Raw genomic sequence first — 22,365 nt, 5'->3', positions numbered from 1 at the left:
CAAGGAGGAAGTAATCTGCAGAATGGCAGACAGTTACATAGGCATTCAGCTAGCAACCTAATAATGACAACTCAGGTGTGTTCCAGTGGAAACCTATCCTGTAGCATAGAATAGCTTAACAAATAATTCTTGGATGAAATCCATTTTCTTTAAAAAAAAAAAAAAAAAAAAAACTTCATCTAGTGAAATAGAATTCTACATTTTTCTTTAAGTATATATTTATGCCTAGGGACTATAATATAGGTTGGGTTTTTTTTTAAGGTTATTGATTTGGGGTATCTCTAATTTCTTTCTGAATATTTCATTCAGTAACTCAGTGTAGTTTGATTTCCATTGCTGACTTTTTCTTGAAACTTCTTGATCTCCAGTAGCTTAGTGATCAAATCCAGGGTACCATCTTTTGCTCTTTACCTCACCATATTTCTGTAGCGTTTGATACTTTTGATCACCTTAGTTTCTACGACACCTCTTTCCCAGTTCTATCTACCTTAATTTCTTATTGGTTCAGATCTTGTTTTCCTTAGTCTTCCCTTCTCCTTTACTTTCTTTAAGATATCTCTTCTCATTGCTTTAGCTGCTAAATTTGTGTGTCAAACAGACTTCTGCTAAACTTGCCACCTGTTATCTGTGGGCATTTCTGAATATTCTGAAGATATCTAAAACATACAACAAGGTGGTCCAGTTTAAACCGCCTTCCAGGAACTTAGTTCTGAGGTGTCAACAGCCTCTGGCCTGTGTTGCGTCTGGCTGGCATTCTCATCATAGTTACTGACGAAGTGGTCGTTCGGAACGACTGGCCTCAGTTAACATGGAGAAATGAGGTAAAATAAATTTGCGTCATACTGCTTACGAGTTTGCGCTCTGAAGTTAGTTTTAATGAGATGTTTTATTTGGTGGTTATAAATTCGATTAGTGGTAGAACTTAATTAAGGTTATTAGTCTATTAAACATGGGCTTAATCCAGAGAGTGACAGAGTAGGCCATCAGTTTTTCACTGGAGTTTTAACACTGTAAATAAAATCTTCCCCTGCAACCCCCTTCCCCCTTTTCTCCTGGACTAACAAGAATAATTTTTTTGTCTAACACATTTAAAATTTTTACTTTTAACAGAAATTAGCAGAGTACGGAAAGACATGTACAATGACACATTAAATGGCAGTACAGAGAAAAGGAGTGCAGAATTGCCTGATGCTGTGGGACCTATTGTTCAGTTACAAGAGAAACTTTATGTGCCTGTAAAAGAATACCCAGATGTAAGTATATTTTGTTATTTTATTCAATTTTTATCTGCTTCACATACTGTGGGAAAAGAAATTTGGTGGTAAATATTTGAGCATTATAAGCTGATTAAGAAAGTTTATGTGAGGACTAGAAATATGGATAATTTATATCTTTTGAAATATGTTTCCATTTGATTGTTGCTGTGTCGCTTATGGAAATGCCCCTGGTAAAGAACTGATTGGGATTTCAAAATGAGGCCAAGAATTATGGAAGGAACTTTGGCCCAAATGTTAAAAAGCACTGAGTTTAACCAACCATTTGTCTTTACTTTGACGTCAGAGAAGCCACAGTTTAAGCAGTAGTCCTTTCTGTAAAATGGGGTGTTGGAATAGAAGATTGCTTTTAGCTCTAACATTTTTATGGAAACTATTTCTAATCTGATTATTCCCCCCATCTTAGTCCATTTCTCAACTATTCTCTATAAGCATCTTGTTGTGAATGATCTCCTTGTCTTATACCAGTTAATTTCTAAATAAATCCAGATTCTCTGCCTTTTATTACAAAGCCCTATTGATACGGTTCATTCTATTTCTCTGACCTCATCATAAGTGATTTTCCCCTTTTTCACTACATTGCAGTGACATTGGCCTTCTTTTGGCCGTTCAGAATAAGTTAAGTCTATTCCAAGCCTCAAGAGCCTTTTGTTAGCTGTACCCTGATCTCTATTGGTTGGTTGCTTCTTGTCTTTGGGATTTAAGTTTGAATGTCACTTCATTGAAGGTGAGGCTTCCCCTGGACATTTTACCTAGAAGCCACCTGGTTACTCACTTTTTCACAAGTTTTTTTTTTTTTCCCCTCTGTAGTATTGCTTATTATCTGGCATTTTTCATGTTTGTTTTACTGTTTCTCCCCAGCAGAATATAAAATATATAAAATAAGAACCTTGTCATTCACTGCAGTATTCCCCATAATATCGACACATAAATAAGCATCCAATACCTTTTGGGTAAATTAAGGAAAAATGGTAACTTCTGCTAAGTTTTGGAATACTTAAGCAAGTAGAAGAAAACATTGACATAATTTTTTAAAAAATGTGATCTAAGATTTATTAGTTATTTAGATCAAATACTAGTCTGCAGATGGGGATAAATGCCTTAAATTGGATTAATGGGAAAAACTTTGGTATTTCAGTTTGCATTTATAGTACAGTTATCTTTAAAGCTTTATGCATTTGCTCTATGCGTATTTTTTGTTGCCAGTGTCCAAATGGTTCTGGATAAGAGACCAAAGAGGAGTTTGTCAGAAGGTTATTGGACAACTCAAAGAATTAAAGGAAGAATTGGAGAGCCAAAGTAAGGCAGGAACCATTACTGGAAACTTTAGTGGCAGGAGTTTAAGGTTTTGTCTGGAAAGCCTTGCGCCCCCCCCCCCCCCCTTTTTTTTAAGCCTTTATTTAATTAAAAAAAAATTTTTTTTAAATGTGGTGCTGAGCAAATGCTCTGCCACTAAGCCCGTGCCTCACATGTGCTAGGCAGAGTGTTTGCCCCAGCCCCAAGCCTTGCTTTGAACAATGGTGTCAGTGCCTCCTCGACTTTATCTTCAGATTTCCAGTTCTTGAAAATAATGCATTTTGAACCAATCTGCTGTGACTAGAGAGGGAAGTAAGGTTACCTGCTGTAAGCTAGGCATGACTCCTATAGGCCTGTCCTCAGTTTTATGGTTATTCCTAGAGATGGGGAATGGTGATTTGGGCAGCCATCCCAATTGAAGTCTGCACTATTTGGTATTTCAGTGTTCCCTAAAAAATATAAAGTTTTCTCATCTGCTTGTTTAAACCCTGAAGGATAAAGTTTGAGCAGCAGTCATTAACATAAATATATTTGTGAGACCATAAGATCCTAATAGAATATAACCTTGATCTGTCTGGTTCCATCTATTCTGTATTTTTTTAAAAGACATGTTTTATATAGTTTTCTAAGTGAGCACCTGGGATAAGTCTGGAGGGCATCTTTTCTCTTTGCTCCTTTCCTTCCTTTACCAGTAGTGACTCCTTGCCATGATCAGCTTGTGTTGCTGACTTGTTGGAACTAAACATTGTGTGAATTAGTGATTCTCAGACTAAGGTTCTTAGACCCAAGTATCCACACCTCCTGGGAACTTGTGAATGTTCAAGCCCTGTCCCAGATTAAGTCAGAAACTATGGGACTGAGGCCTAGCATCTGGTCCCCCTACCACCTTTGTAGGGTTTTTTATTGTTTGTTTTAGGTTGTTCTTTTGCTTTTTGTTTTGTTTTGTTTGTTTGGTTTTCCTGATCCTAGAAATGGAACCTAGGCCTCAAGCATGCCAGGCAAGTGCTCTACCATTGAGCTGTACCACTAGCCCCAAACTCCCCTTTATCCAGCCCTGTAGATGATCCTGATGTGTGCCTAGTTTTAGAATTACTGCTGTAAATTTGCCTTCATCAGAATAAACCAGGCTGCCAGGTGGGTGATCACAGGCTTGGATATTTTGCCAGGCATTGTTCCAGGAGGTGAGAGAGTGGACTAAACAGTGTGCCTACTTTTGTGGAGTGGGCATTTCAGGGGCAGACACAGACAGTAAGCGAATGAATATATGCTTTTTTGGTGTAGTCCTTGCTGCGGGGAATCCTGAGGTGTGGTAGATAGATGAACAGTGACAATGGGAGGGAGCCGCTCGCTTTCAGGGGTTATCAGGGAGGACCTCTTATAAAATGATAAGAACACACACAAGAACAATGACGGAGAAGAACTACTTAGGGGAAAACATTCTAGGCAGAGTGAGAAGGAAAAGCAGCAACTCAGGTGTGACCTTGTCGGGTGGATTTTGCGAGTAGAAGGTTAGCAGAGGAGCCTTACCTTACCTGTAGTGCCTTTGGGCCCAGTAGGAATTTTGAATGCTATTCAGAGTGAAAGGAGAAGTCATTCAAATGTTTTTAGCCAAGGAATGACAGAAGCACACTGAGTTTTTGATATATTCCTTCTGGCTGCTTTGTGGAGAGACTGGGTACAGTTGGGGGAGCAGGAAAACTAGTCAGGAGGCAGGGGAAGGGACTTAAACCAGAAGATTTAAGAGGGGTTTGGACTTTTGCATATTATCAAGTTAGAACTGGTAGGATTGGTGATAGATGAAGTTTGAGGTGAGTCAGGAATGGCTCAGAGGCCAAATTTGGTCAGTTGGAGTAGTGCAATTGCCAGTTTCTGAGACAGGAAAGACTGAGGGGGGAATAGCTTTGGAGAAGGTGGGGTTCAACGGTACTCATAGAGATGTGAAGCTTGAAGACACACCCAGATGTTGGGTGTCAGGCCGGCTGAGGTCTAATTTTAGATAATGCTTTTGGTACCCCAGAAAGGAGAGAAGTAGATACAAAACAGTTTTGATCATCCAGATAAGTTTTTTAATATCCTAATTTAAAATTCCTTTTACAAACATTTAATTTTAGCACAATTGGAATCTATACACAGTTTATTTGAGTTTTTCTTCTTGGAGGTAACTAATATAGAGTAATGACTAGCATATGAGGACGTTTATTCTACTTTTTTTTCAGGAAAAGTTAAATAGTCTTAAACCAGGAGAGTCTGTGTTGATTTTGGCAGTGTGGGAAAAGTTTATTTCAGAATTATGCATTAAATATTGGCCACATTAAATGAATATGCTTTCTTCCTAGTCTTCACTTAATACATCTAGAGATCATTTTGTATGCATCTCTTCCTCCCTTGTCTGTATATAAGCTTGATTTCACAAGTGTTCATTCATCATTCACAAATGAGTTAATCCTATTGGAATAAAAAGAATGTTTTTATTATTAAAGCTTTAGAGGGACAGGGTAGCATAATGGTCAGAAGTATGAACCCAACACCCAGACTCTGGCTAGCTCTGCTACTTGTTTTGTAACTAGGTCCTTAGTTTCCTCCACGAGTAATGTAGTTACCAAGTTTCTCACAGGATTATCAAGACTGAATGAGTTAATGTATGTAAAGCACTTGGAAAATATCTCGATGCTCTGTAAATGTTGTTAACCAGCATGGAGATCCATGAGGGCAAGGAATTTTTTGTTAGCTCCCCCCCCCCCCCCCCCCAGGGTTATAGTCTCAGTGCTTAGAACAGTGTCTTATAAATGGTAGATGCACAGGAAATATTCATTGTGCACGTTTGTATGAAGCTCATTCTTTTAAATATCATGAGAAAATATTTTAATCCTTTTGTCATTTGCATTTGGCTACTCTAGAAGTCAAACTTTTAAGTTGAAGGCAGTATTTCATTATCTATTTTTATATTTTTTATGTGGGGCTGAGAATTGAATGTAGGGGCTCTCACATGTTAGGCAAGAGCTCCTACTACCAAGCTGCATCTCCAGCCCAATTTTTTATGTAGCGCTCTGTGATAGATAAAAGAAAGAAGCCTTAGATTCAGAACCTGAAAAATGAGGTAGTACTGTATCATGCCCATCCTGTTTTTGAACCATTGGCTTAATGATGTAGGAATGAGAAGTTCATATGAGCAATCTTATTGAAAAGTGTATTAAAAAGTTTTTCAAAATTCACATTAATAAACGAAAAAGCAGGCTTTCATTGTATCATTCTGTACCAAACACAATCTGGGGATGAAAATATTAATTTCGTTTAAAGAAATTCCTTGATATAGCCAAGATAGATGGTAGTGGGTGTTTGAGTCAAGACAGGCCTAGGTTTTGAATCCTAGTTTACCCTCAATTGTCTGAATTTGTCAACAGTTGTCATAGTAATACTTCACAATACAACACCCTAAAACTCTGTAGCTTGAACTAATAAACATTCATTTCTGTATTCATGGATCTATGTGTTGGCTGAGGTTCTGATGATTGAAGCTGAGCCTCTGTTGATGTAGGCTATCAGTGGGTGATTTTAGGTCTTGTATATTTATGTTCCTGCTGGGCTGGAGGGGCCTGTAGCTACTTGGGGGCATGTCCTTTTTTGTAGATCACTGGAATCAGAACCAAGCCAAATTTCATAAGCATGTGTAAGGCCTCTGCTTTGTTCCATCTGCTAGTAGTCCATTAGCTCAGTGATTCTTAACTGGGAGCCGTTTTGTCTTCGGGGACATTGGCAATATTTGGAGATAATTGGGCCTGACAACTTGAGAGGGGCAGATAACTGCCAGTTCTTAGGGGGTGGAGGCCAGGAATACTGTTAAACATCCTACAGTGCACAGGGTAGTATACCACTACACAGCCCTAAATGTTAGTAATGCTGAGGTTGAGAAATCTAGCATTAACCTTATCAAGTCACTCATGAGAAGAGGACGAACAAATATTCACAGTAAAATAATTGAAATTATCATATTAGCTTTGATCATGTCTTGTTTTTTTTAGTCTTTTTTTCTATACAGTTATAAGATCTACCTCAGAATTGTTTGGAGAGATAAAGATAACAAAATGTATGTCATCTGATAGACACTCAGTATGGTTTGTATGCTCATGAGTAAGAATAAGTATTTTTAAGGGAGCTCAGTCTTAGATAAAAGATAAAACATACTGCATGAAACGTTTTAGACTGTTTATCATATATTGATAATGACAGATGTGAAGGTTGAAGTTTTATTTAGACCATCAAACTGGTAATTTGACTGGTTAAGTTATTATGGACTTGTTTGAATTCATGGAGAGCTTATAAATGTGTACCAATGAAATTAGCTATAACTGACATTAAGTAAAAGGTGCTGTGTTTCAAATGAATTGGTTGTCAGTAAAGTTGCCTCGTTACCAATTTTGGGTCGTTATAAATTGTTTTGTAGGATTGGCCAGATTAGTATATATGTTCCAAATATTGGCAGGGTCTAGCAATTACAGGTTAGAGTCATTCTGCATATACTTGAAAAGATTAGATTTTTTTCTATGATTCAGTGATTAAATTGTAATGAGATTTTTTTTTTTCAAAGAATTCTGTGTGGTGATAACAGATTATCTGATGTCTTAAAAATGGGTTTTAATTTTGAATGATGTCCTTGAAATGCATCTTTTGAGGCTAGGCCATTATAATGGCACATTGTCAGAGGGTTTGTAAGGTGGATAAATGCCTTTCAAATTGTTTTTCCCTAGTTCACAGGATCCCGGCCTGCTAACTATGATTGGTAGTAAAGGTTTGTAGTGTCATTCATGGTACATTCTGTAGTCTCCCTTATAACACATGGCTTGAGCATCCCTATTCTGAAAATCCAAAATGCCCAGACATTTCAGGTGTCAGTTTTAGGCATCAGACCAATTTGGATTTCACATCTTTTGGATACAGGTGCCAGTCCAGTAAATTTTTAGGTACAAGGTACTCAATTCATAATAATCTTTTAGTGGGGGAGAGGAGTTCTAAGTGTCCTTTCTATTTAATTTTCCTGATGCAGGTAAAATTTGACCAGTCCAGGCTTCTGGGTTAGTCAGAGTTGTTTGACAGTTTTTCTCTTTTTCAGGATTGTCACCTGCTAATGAGCTCTTAAGCTGGCATTTGTTTTGGAAAGGTGGTTAAAGAGGGGTCCGTGCAGTCAGTTGTCTTTCTGTAGGTCTTTGTTTGCTTTTTTAATTGTGTTTGGGGATTAACCAAGAGCCTTCAGCAATCTTGACATAAACTACTTTCATCTTTGTTTTACTGAACAACAAATGGATGTTAAATCAGAATTTAATGGTTTGCAAAAATCTCCCTTTTCAGAACCCCAGGGGTAACCCTTGATTTTTGCTTGGATATGGTCTTAATTATGAAAGAAAATTTAATGTATTGAAAATAGGATCTATGTATATCCTTTGATAGTTTTCTAATAAGGTTACTGTGTATTTTTATTTTGTAGAGTTGTGAGTTATCTCAGATTATATTGGAGTTTTAATTTAGGAATATGCTTTGATAACATAGAACATGTCTTTATGTTTTAGGTAGAGAAACTGTTATTTTTGCTTTAGAATTGAAACCGGATCAGTTCAGTGAAGACCAGATTTCATGACTTGAAGTTGTTGGTTTTTTCTTAAGTTTACTTTTTATTTTATTCTCTAAGGGTATGTTCAAGACTTGATATGTGCCACATATTTAATAGGCTCTTTTTGGTGTGGGATATACTAAATTTTTTAGGATGTTAGAAGGTATTCTCCATAGAGTTTCAAGACACCAATATGTTTTGTTAGCTCAGGTTTTTCCAAAGTGTAAATTTCTGAACTAATAAGCCTTTTCATAGTCTCAAAAATGCAGGTACCAAAAGGAATGAGTATTCAGAACACTTGAAAGATGGAGTTCTTTTAAGGGAAGAATTATTTCTTATAGGCAAATGTTTTCCAAGTCAATTGAGATAAAGTTTGTCTTTTGAGTCCTTATTCAACCACCGACTACCATTCTATTCTGTGTTCTGTGAGTTTGACTTTTGATTCCACCTAACAGAGATCAGTGCAGATTTGTCTGTGTCTGGCTTATTTCACTTAGCATAACGTTTTCCAGGTATATATGTTTCTGAAAATGAAAAGATTTATTTTATGACTAGTATTCTATTTTCTTTATGCATCCATCTTTCTGGTGGATATATTGGGTTGTTTTCATATCTCGGTTATTGTGAATGTAGTTGTAAAGAACATGAGTGTTCAGATCTATATATACTGACTTTATTTCTTTTGGATATATACCCAGAAGTGGCATTGCTAGATCATATAGATGGTTGCTCTATCTTTAATTTTTTGAGGAAACTCCATATTACTTTCAAATTTACATACCCATCTACATTGAACAAGGATTCCCTTTTTTCCATATCCTTATCAATACTCGGGCATCCTTTGTGTTTCTGACTATAGCTATCGTTACAAGTGAGGTGATACTGTGTTTTTTTTTTTTTTTTAATATTGAATAATTTATTAGATTCCAAATACATAAATTATCCCCCCCCCCTTTTTTTTTTTGGAACTGAGCATTTTATCACAGAGCCACATCCCCAGCCCATTTTATTTTTCATTTTGGACAGAATCTCAGAGTTGCTAAGGCCAGCCTCGAACTTGCAATCCTCCTGCCTCAGCCTCCCAAGTAGCCAGGATTACAGGTGTGTGCCACTACCCCCAGAAAATTATTTCCTGTTACTCTCACATTTCCGAGAATAGTGTACCCATTTTCAAACGAGAAAACCAAAGTTTACAGAGGTTAAATTACACACCAAAGAGTACACAATTAGGAATTATGTTCTGAGTTGGACCAAGACCATTGAACTCCAGTGCATGCATTCACTGAACTGCTTCCCAGAGATGAGTATGTTCATCAGAAGCTGAAAGATCTAGTCTCAGTTTAGAACAGTGCTTTGCTGAAGGGTAGTGCAATATATTATATATCATATATTGCACATATGTGTCATACATATAATATACCATGATTATAGTATAACATCTGGTACTACAGTTATGATAATCATAGTATAATAAATCGTGATTGGGATTTTACCTGAGAAATGAAGATTTATGCTCACACAGAAGCCTATACACAGACATTTACAGCAGTTTTATTCACAATAGCCACAAATGGTTCAAAGGTCCTTCCACTGGCCGGGCACAGTGGCGCAAGTCTGTAATCCCAGAGGCTTGGGAGGCTGAGGCAGGAGGATCACGAGTGCCAGCCTCAGCAAAAGTGAGGCTAAGCAATTCAGCCAGACCCTGTCTCTAAATAAAATAGAAAATAGGGCTGGGGATATGGCTCAGTGGTCGAGTGCCCCCGAGTTCAATCCCCAGTTATCCCTCCTTCAAAGAAAATGTCCTTCACTGAGAGATGGTTAAATAAAGTGTGATACATCCATGTCGTGGAATACCACTCATCAATTTTAAAAAATGGACTACCAATACATGCGACCTGGATGAAAGTCCAGAGAATCATGTTGAGTGAAAAATAGTAAGTCCTAGGCTGAGGGTGTAGCTCAGTGCTAGAGCCCTTGTCAAGCAAGTAAGAGGCCCTGGGTTCCATTCCCATCACAGAAAAAAAAAAAATTAAAGCAAATTCTAGCAGGTAATATTCCATATGATCCCATTTGTATAATATTCTTGAAAGGATAGAAATCATGCAAAAATAACATCTTAGCAGTTACCAGGGTGAAGGAGAAGGTGGGGGCAAGTGGTAAGTGGATGTGACTATAAAACGAGGGATTCTGGCCCAGATGAAAACTTCTGGATCTTGACTGCATCAATGTCAGTATCCCAAGTGTGATAAGGTACTACAGTTTTATAAGATGATACTGTTTGGGGAAAAACGGGTGAAGAGTATGCAGGATCTTCCAATAGGGTCTCACTGAATTGCTAGAGTCTTGCTAAGTTGCTGAGGCTGGCTTTGAACTCGCAATCTTCCTGCCTCAGCCTCTGGAGCCTCTGGGATTACAGGTGTGCCACCACCATGTCCAGTCAGTATTATTATCATTAGTTTTTTGTTTTTTTTTTTTGTGGTGCTGGGGATTGAACCCAGGGCCTTGTGCTTGCAAGGCAAGCACTCTACCAACTGAGCTATATCCCCAGCCCAGTATTATTTCTTTTTTTTTTTTTTTTTTGGGTCTGATAACTCTTTATTGGTTTGTGGGATATCTTAGCTCCACCCTAGGTAAATTCCTTTTCTGTATCTGATGGACTTACTAACTCTTTTTTTTTTTTTTTTTATTGTAAACAAATGGGTTACATGTTGTTTCTCTGTTTGTACATGGCATAAAGGCATACCATTTGCGTAATCATAAATTTACATAGGGTAATGTTGTTTGATTCATTCTGTTATTTTTTCCCACCCCTCCCACCCCTCTTTTCCCTCTGTACAGTCCTTCCTTCCTCCATTCTTGCCCCCTCCCTAACCCTAACTCTAACCCTAACACTAACCCCTCCCTCCCTGTGTTTTTTAAAATACATCTTTTTCATGACTTTATTATTTTTATGTGGTGCTGTAGATCCAAACCAGTACCTCATCCATGCTAGGAAGTGCTCTGCCACTGAGCTATAACCACAGCCCCTCATTGTAGTTGTGAATGGCATTTCCCTAATGACTCGTGATGTGAAGCACCTTTTCATATGTCTGTTGGACATTTGTATAACTTTGGAAATGTATTCAGGCCATTTGTTTCCTTTTAATTCCGGTTGGTTTTAGGTTCAGTTGTTAATATCATGATATAGCCTAGATATTAACCCCTTATCAAATGCATGAACAGATGTTTTCTCCCAAAGGGTGAGGTGCTCTTTAATTTTGTGGATTATTTTCTTTGTATAAGTTTTGTTACCGTGATATAGTTCTACTTGTTTTTGTTGCCTGTTTTCATAACATATCTAAAAAATGATTGCCAAGGCCATTGTTAAAGAGCTTTTTAACTGTTTTCTTGTAGGAGTTTACAATTTCAGGTCATGTACATTTAAATGTTTGACCTATTTTGACTTAAATTTTGTATGTGTAAGATAAGGGTTCAGTTTCATTTTTTAAATGTGGGAATCCAACTTTTGATACTGTGGATACCCAATACCACTTGGTGAAGAACTGTCCTTTCCCCATTGTGTACTTTTTCTTGATTTCCTTTGCCAAAAATTAACGGACAAATTCATGAGTTTATTTGTTCTGGACTTCTGTTCTGTGCTTGTTCTCTGTGTATATTTTTATGTCAGTGCCATATTGTTTTAATTATTATATCTTTGTAACGTTTGAAACCAGAAAATGCCTCTACCTTTATTCTTAAGGATTGCTTTAGCTACCTGGAGGCTTTATTGGATCCATGTTAATTTTAAAATTGTTTTTTCTATTCCTGTGAAAAATGCCATTGGAGTTTTGATAGGGATTTCCTTGACTCTGTAGATCACATTGGGTAGTGTGGACATTTTAGCAGTCTTAGTTCTTCAAATTCATCATCATGACTTATCTCTGCTTTATTTGTGTCTTCCTGAGGAAGTTTCTTATCAGTGTTATATAGTGTTCAGTGTACAAATCTTTTACCTCCTTGATTAAATTTATTTCAAAGTATTTTCTAATTTTTGGTGCTATTGAAAGTGGGATTATTTTTTAAATTTCTCTTTTGGATAGTTTGTTGTCAGTATATAAAAACACAACTGATATTTATGTGTTTGATTTTGTTACCCTGCAGCTTTCCTGAATTTGATTATTCCAAGATTTTTGATGGAGTCTTAAGAAATTTTTCCCCCTTTAACAACTTTCAATGTTTTATTTTTATATAATTTTATAGGTACAGAAAAGTTGTTAGAATAGTTTCAATAACTCCTGTTGGTTCTTTACCCAGATTTACCCAATTATTATTTTCCTCCACCTGCTTTATCATACATTTTTTTTTTTTTTTAAATGAACCACTGGAGAGCACTTTGTCGACATTGGGTCCCTTTATCCATATTTTAGTGTTTTTTTTTTTTTTTTTAAGGAATTTCTCTACATAAGATCATGTCATCTGCATACAGAGACAATTTAAGTCCTTTTCATTTTGAATGCCTTACATTTCCTGGCCTTGGCCTGGTTGCTCTGGCTAGGTCTTCCAGTATAATGTTGAACAGAAGTGGTGAGGGTGGGCATCCATATCTTGTTCCTGAACTTAGAGGAAGAGATTCCAGCTAGCTAATTAGCTTGCTTTCCTGCTTGCTTGCTTTCTTAACACCGAGGATGATTTCGTTGGAGTTTCTTGCATACTTGTTCATCAAGGATACTAAATTCTTATGGTGTCCTTATCTGGCTTTAGTATGATGGCATTTCTGGCCTTGTAAAATGAATTTGGAAATAAAATCTCCTGTTGAATTTTTTGGAAGAGTTTGGGAAGGATTGGTTTAATCCTTCTTAGTGTTTGGTGGAATTTACCTGTGAGGTGATGTGGTCCTTGGGTGTTACCTTATTGGAAAGTTTTGGATTACTGCACATTGGTATGGTCAGGTTATCTATAACTTCACAATTCAGTTTTGGTAGGTTGTATGTTTCTAGGAATTTATTATTAGTCTTGGTTCAATTTGTTGGTGTATAATTATTCATAGTAGTCTCTTAATATCTTACAATTGTTTCTTGGTATCAATTGTGTCTTCTTTTTTATTTATAATTTTATTTTTTTACGTTCTGTTTTTTTCTTCGTTAGTCTAGCCTAAATTTTGTCAGTTTTGTTATTTTGTTAAAAAACGAGCTCTTAATTTTCTTCTCTGTTGTTATTTCTCTCTCTTATTTTTGCTTTCATCTTTATCTCCTTTTGTTTTGGCCTGTAGCACCACGTACTTCCAGGCAATCAGGCAATCTGCCATCCAAAATTTTGAAAACTTAAAAATCCCAATTCCCCTCCCCCCTCAATATTTTGGAATTTTGGGGCTTTTGTAATAAACTTGGTGTTCCTGATCTGAAAATCTGAAATGTTTCAAATCTGATACTTGTTGGGTGTCATGTTGGTGCTAGATTTGATTTCATTTGTTTTTCATGTTATATGTTGTGTAAAGCACTGTGAATTCAAAACTGAACTAAGAGAGCCTGTGCCTGACTTAAAGTAATGACCTGCAAGAAACATGTGGATCATAATGAACCTTGTGGCCAGGGTATGTGACGTCTGGGTGCGGAGGTCTCCTTCCTCACTTTGGATGAGAGAAACACCTGTCTCCAGGAAATCAAGGAACAGGGAAATTGCAGATCGAACACTTGCATTCAGTATTGTGGGATTCAGTATTGAAGAAGTTTTACTTGTTTGATAGGAAGGAAGGAGAAAAGAAAGTATTAGAAGAAGAAAAGGTCTCCACCATTTTTACAGAATAGCAAATTGATTTTGTGGCTTGAAGGAGGAGGAATAACACAAATAAGGCTTGAAAAGTACTTTGGAATCTTTTAAAAGTCTTAGTGTATGGAGTTTCCAGCTTTATTTTCTCAAATAGTCGCCTGCTTGTGTCATAAAACCCTGTTGACCTTCCTTGGCTTCATGTTTTTTATTAAATTGGTTAAGATTTTTTTTCCCGTAACTTTTAGTTAGCTTCTAGAAGGATAATCATCTATCTTATTCACCTGAGTTTGAGTGATTTTTAGCTTGTTACCTTGTTACATCAGTACTCAAAAAATGAAGATTTTCCTTAATTTAGGATATCTTGATTTATATGCTATGACTTCAGATTTCGTTTTTAGTTGCTTAGTAGTTTTCCTTGCGTACAGCAGCCGTCAGTGCCTTTTATGTACATAGGTTGGTAAGATTTTTCTTGCAAAGTGCTTGTGATTCACATGCCGTGAATTCTAAGTGTTCATTAAGTCCTAATATAAGAAAGATTTTGCCATATGATGCCAATAATAATTATGTAATGTGTAGATTTAGCTATTTCTCTGGGGACATATGTGGCTGCTTACCTAAAATTAATGACAAAGGTAGAAAAGGGTAAAACTTTGCTTTCCCCCAAACCAAAAAGACATTTTGCAGTATTCATTCTGATATTTTAAGCTAAAAACAGCTGTCCTGCTCATAAGCTCACTATTCTTTTCTCATTTAATACAACACAGATAAACTAAACTGACTAGTGAGTTGGCTAGATTAGAGGAGGTTCATTATTGTCTTCTGTCAAGTAAGCCTTCATTAACAACTACCCACATACATGCTTTTGGGTGTTTGTGTTTAGTACTATGTTACTTATATGAGATAAAGTAAGGTTTTTAAGGAATCTACTAAAGTCACCTTGAAATATTAGACATGATATTTACAAGCAGATTATTGATCTAAACAAAGTGCATGTTTTTTTTAATAGTTTTTTAATTACAAATTTTTAAGCAGATTACTCTTCAGTAGTTCTTAGAAGTTTCACTGAGATGCTTTTGAAAAATCCACTTTTTATCAGTCAGTTTTGATAATGTGTCACAGGAAGTTTTTATAGAATCCTTAAAAAGTCAATGGAAAGATTTTTCATAATTTACATTTTATCATTGGAAGAAATATTTCTATTAAGAATGTAGTGAGCAACAGCGAATACCATTAGACATGTTTGTTGTTAAACCTCTTTAGAAACTAACATGCCACTTGGCAGAAATATAAATGGTGAGCCACAGAAAATGCCTGCACTTAAACAGTGGGGTTAATGAATACCTTTTTTTTGGGGTGGGGGTCTTTTTCTTATTTAGGCTTTTTAAGTTGTGCTTAGCTCAGACTGTTTGAAATGATATTCTTTGGAAGTGTTGTGACATTGTTTTAATTGAATGAAGCTACAGAACTGGCATGATAAATCAACACAGAATGAATTTTAATGCAAGGCAAAGGATATTAACTTGGAAATTGGTTGCAGTAGACAAAGCAGCTGCTATGATTAATTTTTTTTTTCATCGTCTACTTACAGCATTTTGAGAAGGAACGACCTTGACAGTTCCCAATTGGATGTTACGCACTTCAACTGTTTGTTGCTTGTTAGGGAAGATAGTGATGTTTTTTAAGATTAAGAAAATTTTGTTTCACAGAATTAATGTTTGGGTTTCATGCAGTTTAAAAAATATTTTTTAATTTAGCAAGTAATATTTGCAAGGCCTCATTAGCTGTGATAGAATTTTTCTGTATAGTTTTGATGCTGTGGTTCTAGTAAGCAAGGTTTATGAAAAGGGCAGGATGTGCCAGAAAAGGCTCTCGAAGTGGTCAGAAAAGGTAGACCAACTGGTTTGACAAAGGACAGAGGTCAGAACCAATTACCTACTTGATGTGCTAAAGTATCTCCAATGCATTTTTCCAGACTTTTTGGGCCATGTTTGAAATATATAATGCATATCTAGCATATGAGTTGGTTTGAAAAACATCTGTGTAGAGTACAGCTATTTTATGAGTAGTCGGAACTTATTTTAAGAAATAGTCAAGGAAGCAAATAGAGAAAAGGCATTTTCACAGACTTCTTGAGAGCAGGAAGTTTCCTTTTTTTCCTTTTTTTAAATCCTCATATCTGTTTCATTTCTTACCAGCTAGCAAGTCTTGAATAAATGTTTAATTGAATTTGAAAATGAAAGGCCATTTTATATTCTGCTAAAAAAATAACCGAAACTAAACAGAATGAATGAATGATGGGATGTAAAGATTACTCTGTCCTGGTTGGGAAATAGGGCGAAAAGGTCTATAGAATTCTTGACTATGTAAACTGGATAAGTTAAAAAGTTGCAGAAAAGTAGGAAGACAGAGCCAGGCAGGCTAATGATTTCTGTAAGATTTTCTGTGAAGTTTCTTTTTCTCAGACCCTCCTTCCATTATACTTTCACACTATACTTTCTGAAGTTGTCTGTATCAGTTTAGATTAAAAGGCATCCTCTTAGAAATTGCTTAGTGGATTTCTCTGTTTAAGGACAAAGTAGTTCAGATCAGCAAAGTAATTCTAGTAAAATAGGACCTAGAAAGGGGGAAAAAAATCTGATTGAATTCATCACAGACTTATCAAGAAGATGACAGATTACTATAGTCCTGGATCCTCAGGAGACCAGATGATTAAGAATATAATCTTGACTCTTTTTCATTTGGGTGTGCTTGCTGAGTTCGGGAACAGTGGCTGAGAGGCTGATCTTTGCATGACTGAGATTGGACTTTATATACTACCCCCTGTTCAGTCTTTTCTTCTAATAGAGGTGAATGTGCACTCTAGGTGTAATCCTTCACTCAGAACGCCCCAGATCCTCCATAGACTATACCTTAACTCAGAATTGACTCTCAGTAAGTGAAATTGTATTGAAGTGATCTTGCATTGCTGTTAACTATAGGTAGGTGCTTAGTAGAAGCTAACATACATCCTTGCTGAAATAACATCATCTTAGGTCTTAACATTATTTCTATAAGGTATTTATTAACCATGTTGTCTGATAGAATGAAAAGTAACCAATTGCACAGGGAAGCAAGATGACATTAAAATAAATCCTAAGAAACAAAAGAATCAAACACACAGAAATGCTAGGTGTTGGAATTATCAGATCCAGACTTTGTAAGAACAATGTTTTTGCTGTGTGTAAGAAAGCAGAAACATGGAAACCAAAAAAAAGAAAAATCAAGCTGAACTATCCCTTATCTGCTGTGAGTTAAGATGAGTTTGACGGAAGGTTAGAAGCATTTGAATGTAGAATTAATGAACTGGAATGTAGCTCAAAAGAAAATCTTTAGCACTGAGACACAGAGGGAGTGGGGAATACAGGAAGGTGGTATGATAAATAAAAGGACTGCTGTATGAATATTTTAGTCAGGGTTTTCATTGCTCTGACTAAAAGCTCTAACCAGAACAATTGTAGAGAAGGAAGAGTTTACAGAGGTCTCAGTACATGGACATCAGGCTCCATTTTTCCAGGCTGGTGATACGACAGTTCACCATGGCAGAAGAGTGTGGTGGAGGGAGGTGGCTCACATGATGATCAGGAAGCAGAGAGCTCTCCACTGGCCAGATACAAATACATATATCCTAGTGACTCGCCCCCAAATACCCCACCTCCTCAAGCTACACCCTCCCTGCCTTCAGTTACTACTCAGTTAATATCATCAGGAGATTAAATAACTGATTTAAGGCTGTCATACGTGACCCAGTCATATCACCTCCAAACCTTTTTGCATTGTCTCATGTGAGCTTTTGGGGTTACCTCACATCAAACTGTAATGGGGTAGGATAAATAAAAGGAATGCAGTATGAAGTTATAATCTTTGTAATTGTAGTATTAAAAGGAGAAAGAATGGGGCAGAAACAGAGTTTTGAGGTGATTGAGCACTTAACCAAAGAAAGTCAGTCACAGATGTGTGAAACTGAATCCTAACCATGCTAAATATGAAGAGAACTGCATCTAGATACATCATGTTAGAACTGCTGAAAACTAATGATGAAATAGAAGTCCTGAATAAAGAGAAAAGATCACCTTCATAGGTCATTAGTAAAACTCAGACCTCCCCTATCAGAAATAACAGAAGGATCCAGAATACAGTGTAAAGAATCTTGAAAATGATGTAATAAGAAAGTAACTTGAACTAGAATTCCATGCCCATTAAAAACAAGACATTTTCAGATGAAGAAATATTAAAGGGTATTTTTTCTGGCAGAAGACAGATCACGTTAGTTACAGAATTGAATATGCAGAAGGAAAGAAATAGCAAGAGAAATGGTAAATATGTTGGTAAATCTATATGCCTGTTATCTGTACAAAATGAGGATATTGTCCTGTTGGTTAAAATATATATATATTATTTGAGAAATAATAATTAATGGACTCTTAAACTGGATTGGGGGGTAAATGGTGTTAAGCATTCTGGGGTCCTTATATTGTACTTACAAAGAGTAAAAGTATACATGAAAATGTCTCATAGAGCATGGTATAATCTCTAGGGTGAATAAACACCTAACTTCCAAGGTAATAGAAAAAGAAAATAGAAAAGGAATATAATAGAATAAAAGAGGTAGAACACACAGAAAACACTTAGTGAGAAGGTAGATATAAAACCATGTAGTATAAATGGGTTAAGTTAAAATTGAAAGATTGTGACAGTTTGTATGAAGAAACAAAATTTACTCAGATGCTGTTCATAGAAATACCATTTAACATACAATAACAAAAGATTGAAAGCTTATAATCCAGAAATACACATATTAAAGTCAAGTAAAACTTTGTATCTTTGTTACTATTAATATAGGCTTAATGGCAAAAGTCTTTACTGAAAATACAGAGGGCCACTTCATAATGGCAGAAAGATACCTTTTTTACATTTGTATATGCCAAACAACATGACCTCTAAATATGTAAAGCAAAAATAGAGGTAGAAGGACAAATAAAACCTAGACATAGGATAGTGGTATTTGTTTGCCTAGCGTACCTAAGGTCCTGGGTGCAGTCCCCAGCACTGGAAAACAGAGACGGATATTAACGGGACTTTCCATTCTTTTCATGTATTCACAGAATAGTTACAACATTTGATTATATCCTGTACTAAAAATCAAATCTTAACAAATAAAAGGACTAATATTTTATAGGGTATGTTTTCTGATTACAGTGTGGGAAGGTAGAAATCAAAACCAGAGATAATTAGGAAATTCTTACAGGTTTGAAATGAGGAAAAAATACATTTAAATATTCAATGGCTATCAAATTATTCTGACCTGAATGATAATGGAAATGCTACCTATCAAAACTTGTGGGACACTGCTAATGACAACTTAGTTATATGTAAAACTTTAAATGTGTGCATTAGGGAAAAAAAGGTGCACTAAGTAAAGTATCCTTTTCAGAAAGTTGGAAAAACAAGAATAGATTAAACCCAAAGGAAGCAGAAGGAAGGAAATAAAACTAAAGCAGAAATCAAGGAGAAAAGTTCAAAATGAAGAGAATCAGTACATATTGTTTAGCTATTGCTGCATTATAATAAACCACCCCCAAATTTAATTTAATACTTAAATGAACAGTTTCTTGAGCTCCAGCTTCTGTGACTGGTATCAGCAGGGGAAGTTCTGCTTTTGAGAGGTTGCTGGCAGTAGGCATTGATGGTTCCTGGATCACTTGTATTTCTTCCCCCACAGGTTAGTGCATATTTGTCTCCATTTGAGCTATAGGTCTTTAAGAGAGCGGAAACATAAGGTGGACTATTAACTGGCATCTCCTCTTTTCTACCACATTGTATCAGCCAAAGCAAGTCATGCTACCCTAGATTCAAGATGTGGGAGGAGGTGCAAATTTACATTGCAGATGGTAGGAGTACAGTGAGGGGGAGGGGAGAATACCAGCGCTGTTTAAAATCTCCATCCCAATCAACAAAAGTAAAGGAGAATTCTTTGGAGAATGAAAGAAAAAGGAAAATATGGATAACTAATAAGGAGTGAAAAATGGATATCACTATAGATCTTATATATATTAAGTAGAAAATTAGACAAACTTTAAGCCAACATATTTGAAAAATTAGACTACATAGACACATTTCTAGATAAACAATGTATAAAAGTTGACAGTACTAAAGAATATGAATCAAAGAAACTGAACCCATAATTTAAAACTTTCCACTGAGAAGACTGGTCCCAGGTGGTATTGCCAGTGAATTCTGTTCAGTATTTCAAAAAGAAATAGCACTAGGCTTACATAAGGCTCACCTAGAATGGAGAAAAAGAGGGAATACATTCCAACATGTTTTGAGGACTTAAAATTTTTGATGCCAAAACCTGAGAAGCATTGTGAGAAAGGAAATTCATAGGCCAGTTGTGTTCATGAATGTAAATTAAGAAAAAAAATTCACCAAATTGCTAGGAAACTGAATCCAGTAGCTTATTAAAAGAATAATGAATTGTGCCATGCGCGGTGGCGCATGCCTGTAATCCCAGTGTCTTGAGAGGCTGAATCAAAGCCTGCCTCAGCAAAAGCAAGGCACTAAGCAACTCAGTGAAACTGTCTCTAAATAAAATACAAAATAGGGCTTGGGGATGTGGCTTAGTGGTCCAGTAACTGAGTTCAATCCCTGGTAGTGCCCCCCCCCCCCCCAAATAATGATTTGTGATCAAGTTGAGTTTATTTCAGTATTTCAGAATGGAGGATTAGTTTTAACATTTGATTGTTGAAATTCAGTGTAACCTGAAACAATTTATGTACAAAAAATGTCTACACATTACTTCAGACTTTTAGGGTGAACTTTGAAATCTTTAATCTTGAAATTTGGTATAGTGGCAGTACTGTAGGGATAGCAAAAAGAAGAAATAAAAATACATAGTTGGAAAGGAAAAAGTATAACTCATCATTTGCAAGTGATTTGATGGTTTACATAAATAACCCTAAAGAACCTACAGAAAAAAACGAGAAATAATGATAATAAAACAAGATTGTTGAATACAAGTTTGATATAGGAAAGCCAGTTATGTGTTTGTTCTACAGAAAAAAAAAAAATTAAAACTACAACATGCAATGACAGGAAAAACCCTGTGAACTTTAGGAATTAGTCTTAAAGACACAATGAAACATGCTTAAAAAGTCTATATTCTTGAGAAAAATGAAAGATGACCTAATCAAATGGAGAAGTTAGATACCATGTTCCTGGTTTTGAATATACACTGTAATGTAATATGATTTCAATGAAAATTCTTAAATATTATTTTAGAAATTGAGTAGCTCATTCTAAAATATATGTGAAAATGCAGAGGGCCAGAAATAACCAAGATACTCTTGAAGAGCAAGATAGAAGAACTTCCTTTACTGGGAACCAAGATCTATTATAAAGTCAGTATGATTAATACAACATGATATTAAAGAATAGATAGATTAGTGAAATAGCCCAAAGACTGAAGCATAGTTACAGGTTGTTTATGAATGGTTTATATTCTGAGAAATGTGTTATAATGCAGTTTTGTTGTTATGGGAGCATTATGGAGTATATTTACATAAACCCAGGCAGTGTAGGGTAGTCTATGTGGCCTCTTGATGCAGTCAGCAGACACGGTAAACATGAGATATATGAGGCCGCTACCAGTGTAACATGCTGTACTGTTTTACTATAAAATATGTTTTCTACAAGTAGGAGTGTGCTCTAAAACAAAGGTAAAAAGTTTAATGTGGTAAGTACATAAATCAGTGACACGATCTTTTATTATCAAGAATTATGATCTGTACATAATTGCATGTGCTCTACTTTTACGTGATTGGTGATATAGTAGGTATGTTTATATCAGCATCACCACAGATACAAAATCAGTGTGTTGCACCGTGCTGTCCCTAGGCAGTAGGGGTTTTTCACCTTCATTATCTTATGGGACTGCTCTGGTATGTGTAGTCTGTTGTTGACTGAAACTTCCTTATATGGCACATGACTACATTTATAAATGTATTTTTTTTTAAATTGCTTTTGAGTTGCAGATGGACACAATACCTTTATTTTATTTTTTTATGTGGTGCTGAGACTCGAACCCAGTGTCTCGTGTATGCTACGCAAGCGCTCTACCACTGAGCCACAACCCTAGCCACAAATTTATTATTTTTTACTGTGATGATACCTGCAGAACAATTGGAAAACAATGGTCTTTTTAATAAAATGGACTAAGACATAATGACTGTCCATGTGTGGGAGACAGAAAGAGTTGTGTCATACACAGACAGCAATTCCTGGTACAACATAGACAAATTTGAAAGGCATAGCAGTAAAACTTCCAAAAGAGAATATTTTGATGACCTTGGGGTGGGAAAAGGCTTCTTTCAAACAGGACATAGAAAAACATCAACCATGAAGAGAAGATTG

General features: G+C 36.0%; 1 protein-coding gene across 6 annotated transcripts in view; it reads left to right on the top strand.

Annotated features, from left to right (window-relative positions):
- The window catches only part of QKI (QKI, KH domain containing RNA binding), a 138,283-nt gene that overhangs the window by 35,358 nt on the left and 80,560 nt on the right, over nucleotides 1–22,365 (top strand). For all 6 annotated transcript variants that reach the window (XR_013765315.1, XM_079148631.1, XM_079148632.1 and 3 more), the window contains exon 2: nucleotides 1,111–1,253. Coding sequence is in view for 5 of the 6 variants with exons in the window: in XM_079148631.1 (XP_079004757.1) it covers nucleotides 1,111–1,253 (143 nt within the window). In the remaining variant the exon portion in view is untranslated. The remainder of the gene's footprint in view (nucleotides 1–1,110; nucleotides 1,254–22,365) is intronic.

This window comes from Sciurus vulgaris, assembly GCF_902686455.1.
Source record: "Sciurus vulgaris genome assembly, chromosome: 7".
Taxonomy (NCBI): domain Eukaryota; kingdom Metazoa; phylum Chordata; class Mammalia; order Rodentia; family Sciuridae; genus Sciurus; species Sciurus vulgaris.
The sequence above is the reverse complement of the archived record's forward strand: the minus strand, read 5'-3'. Positions and strand labels throughout refer to the sequence as shown.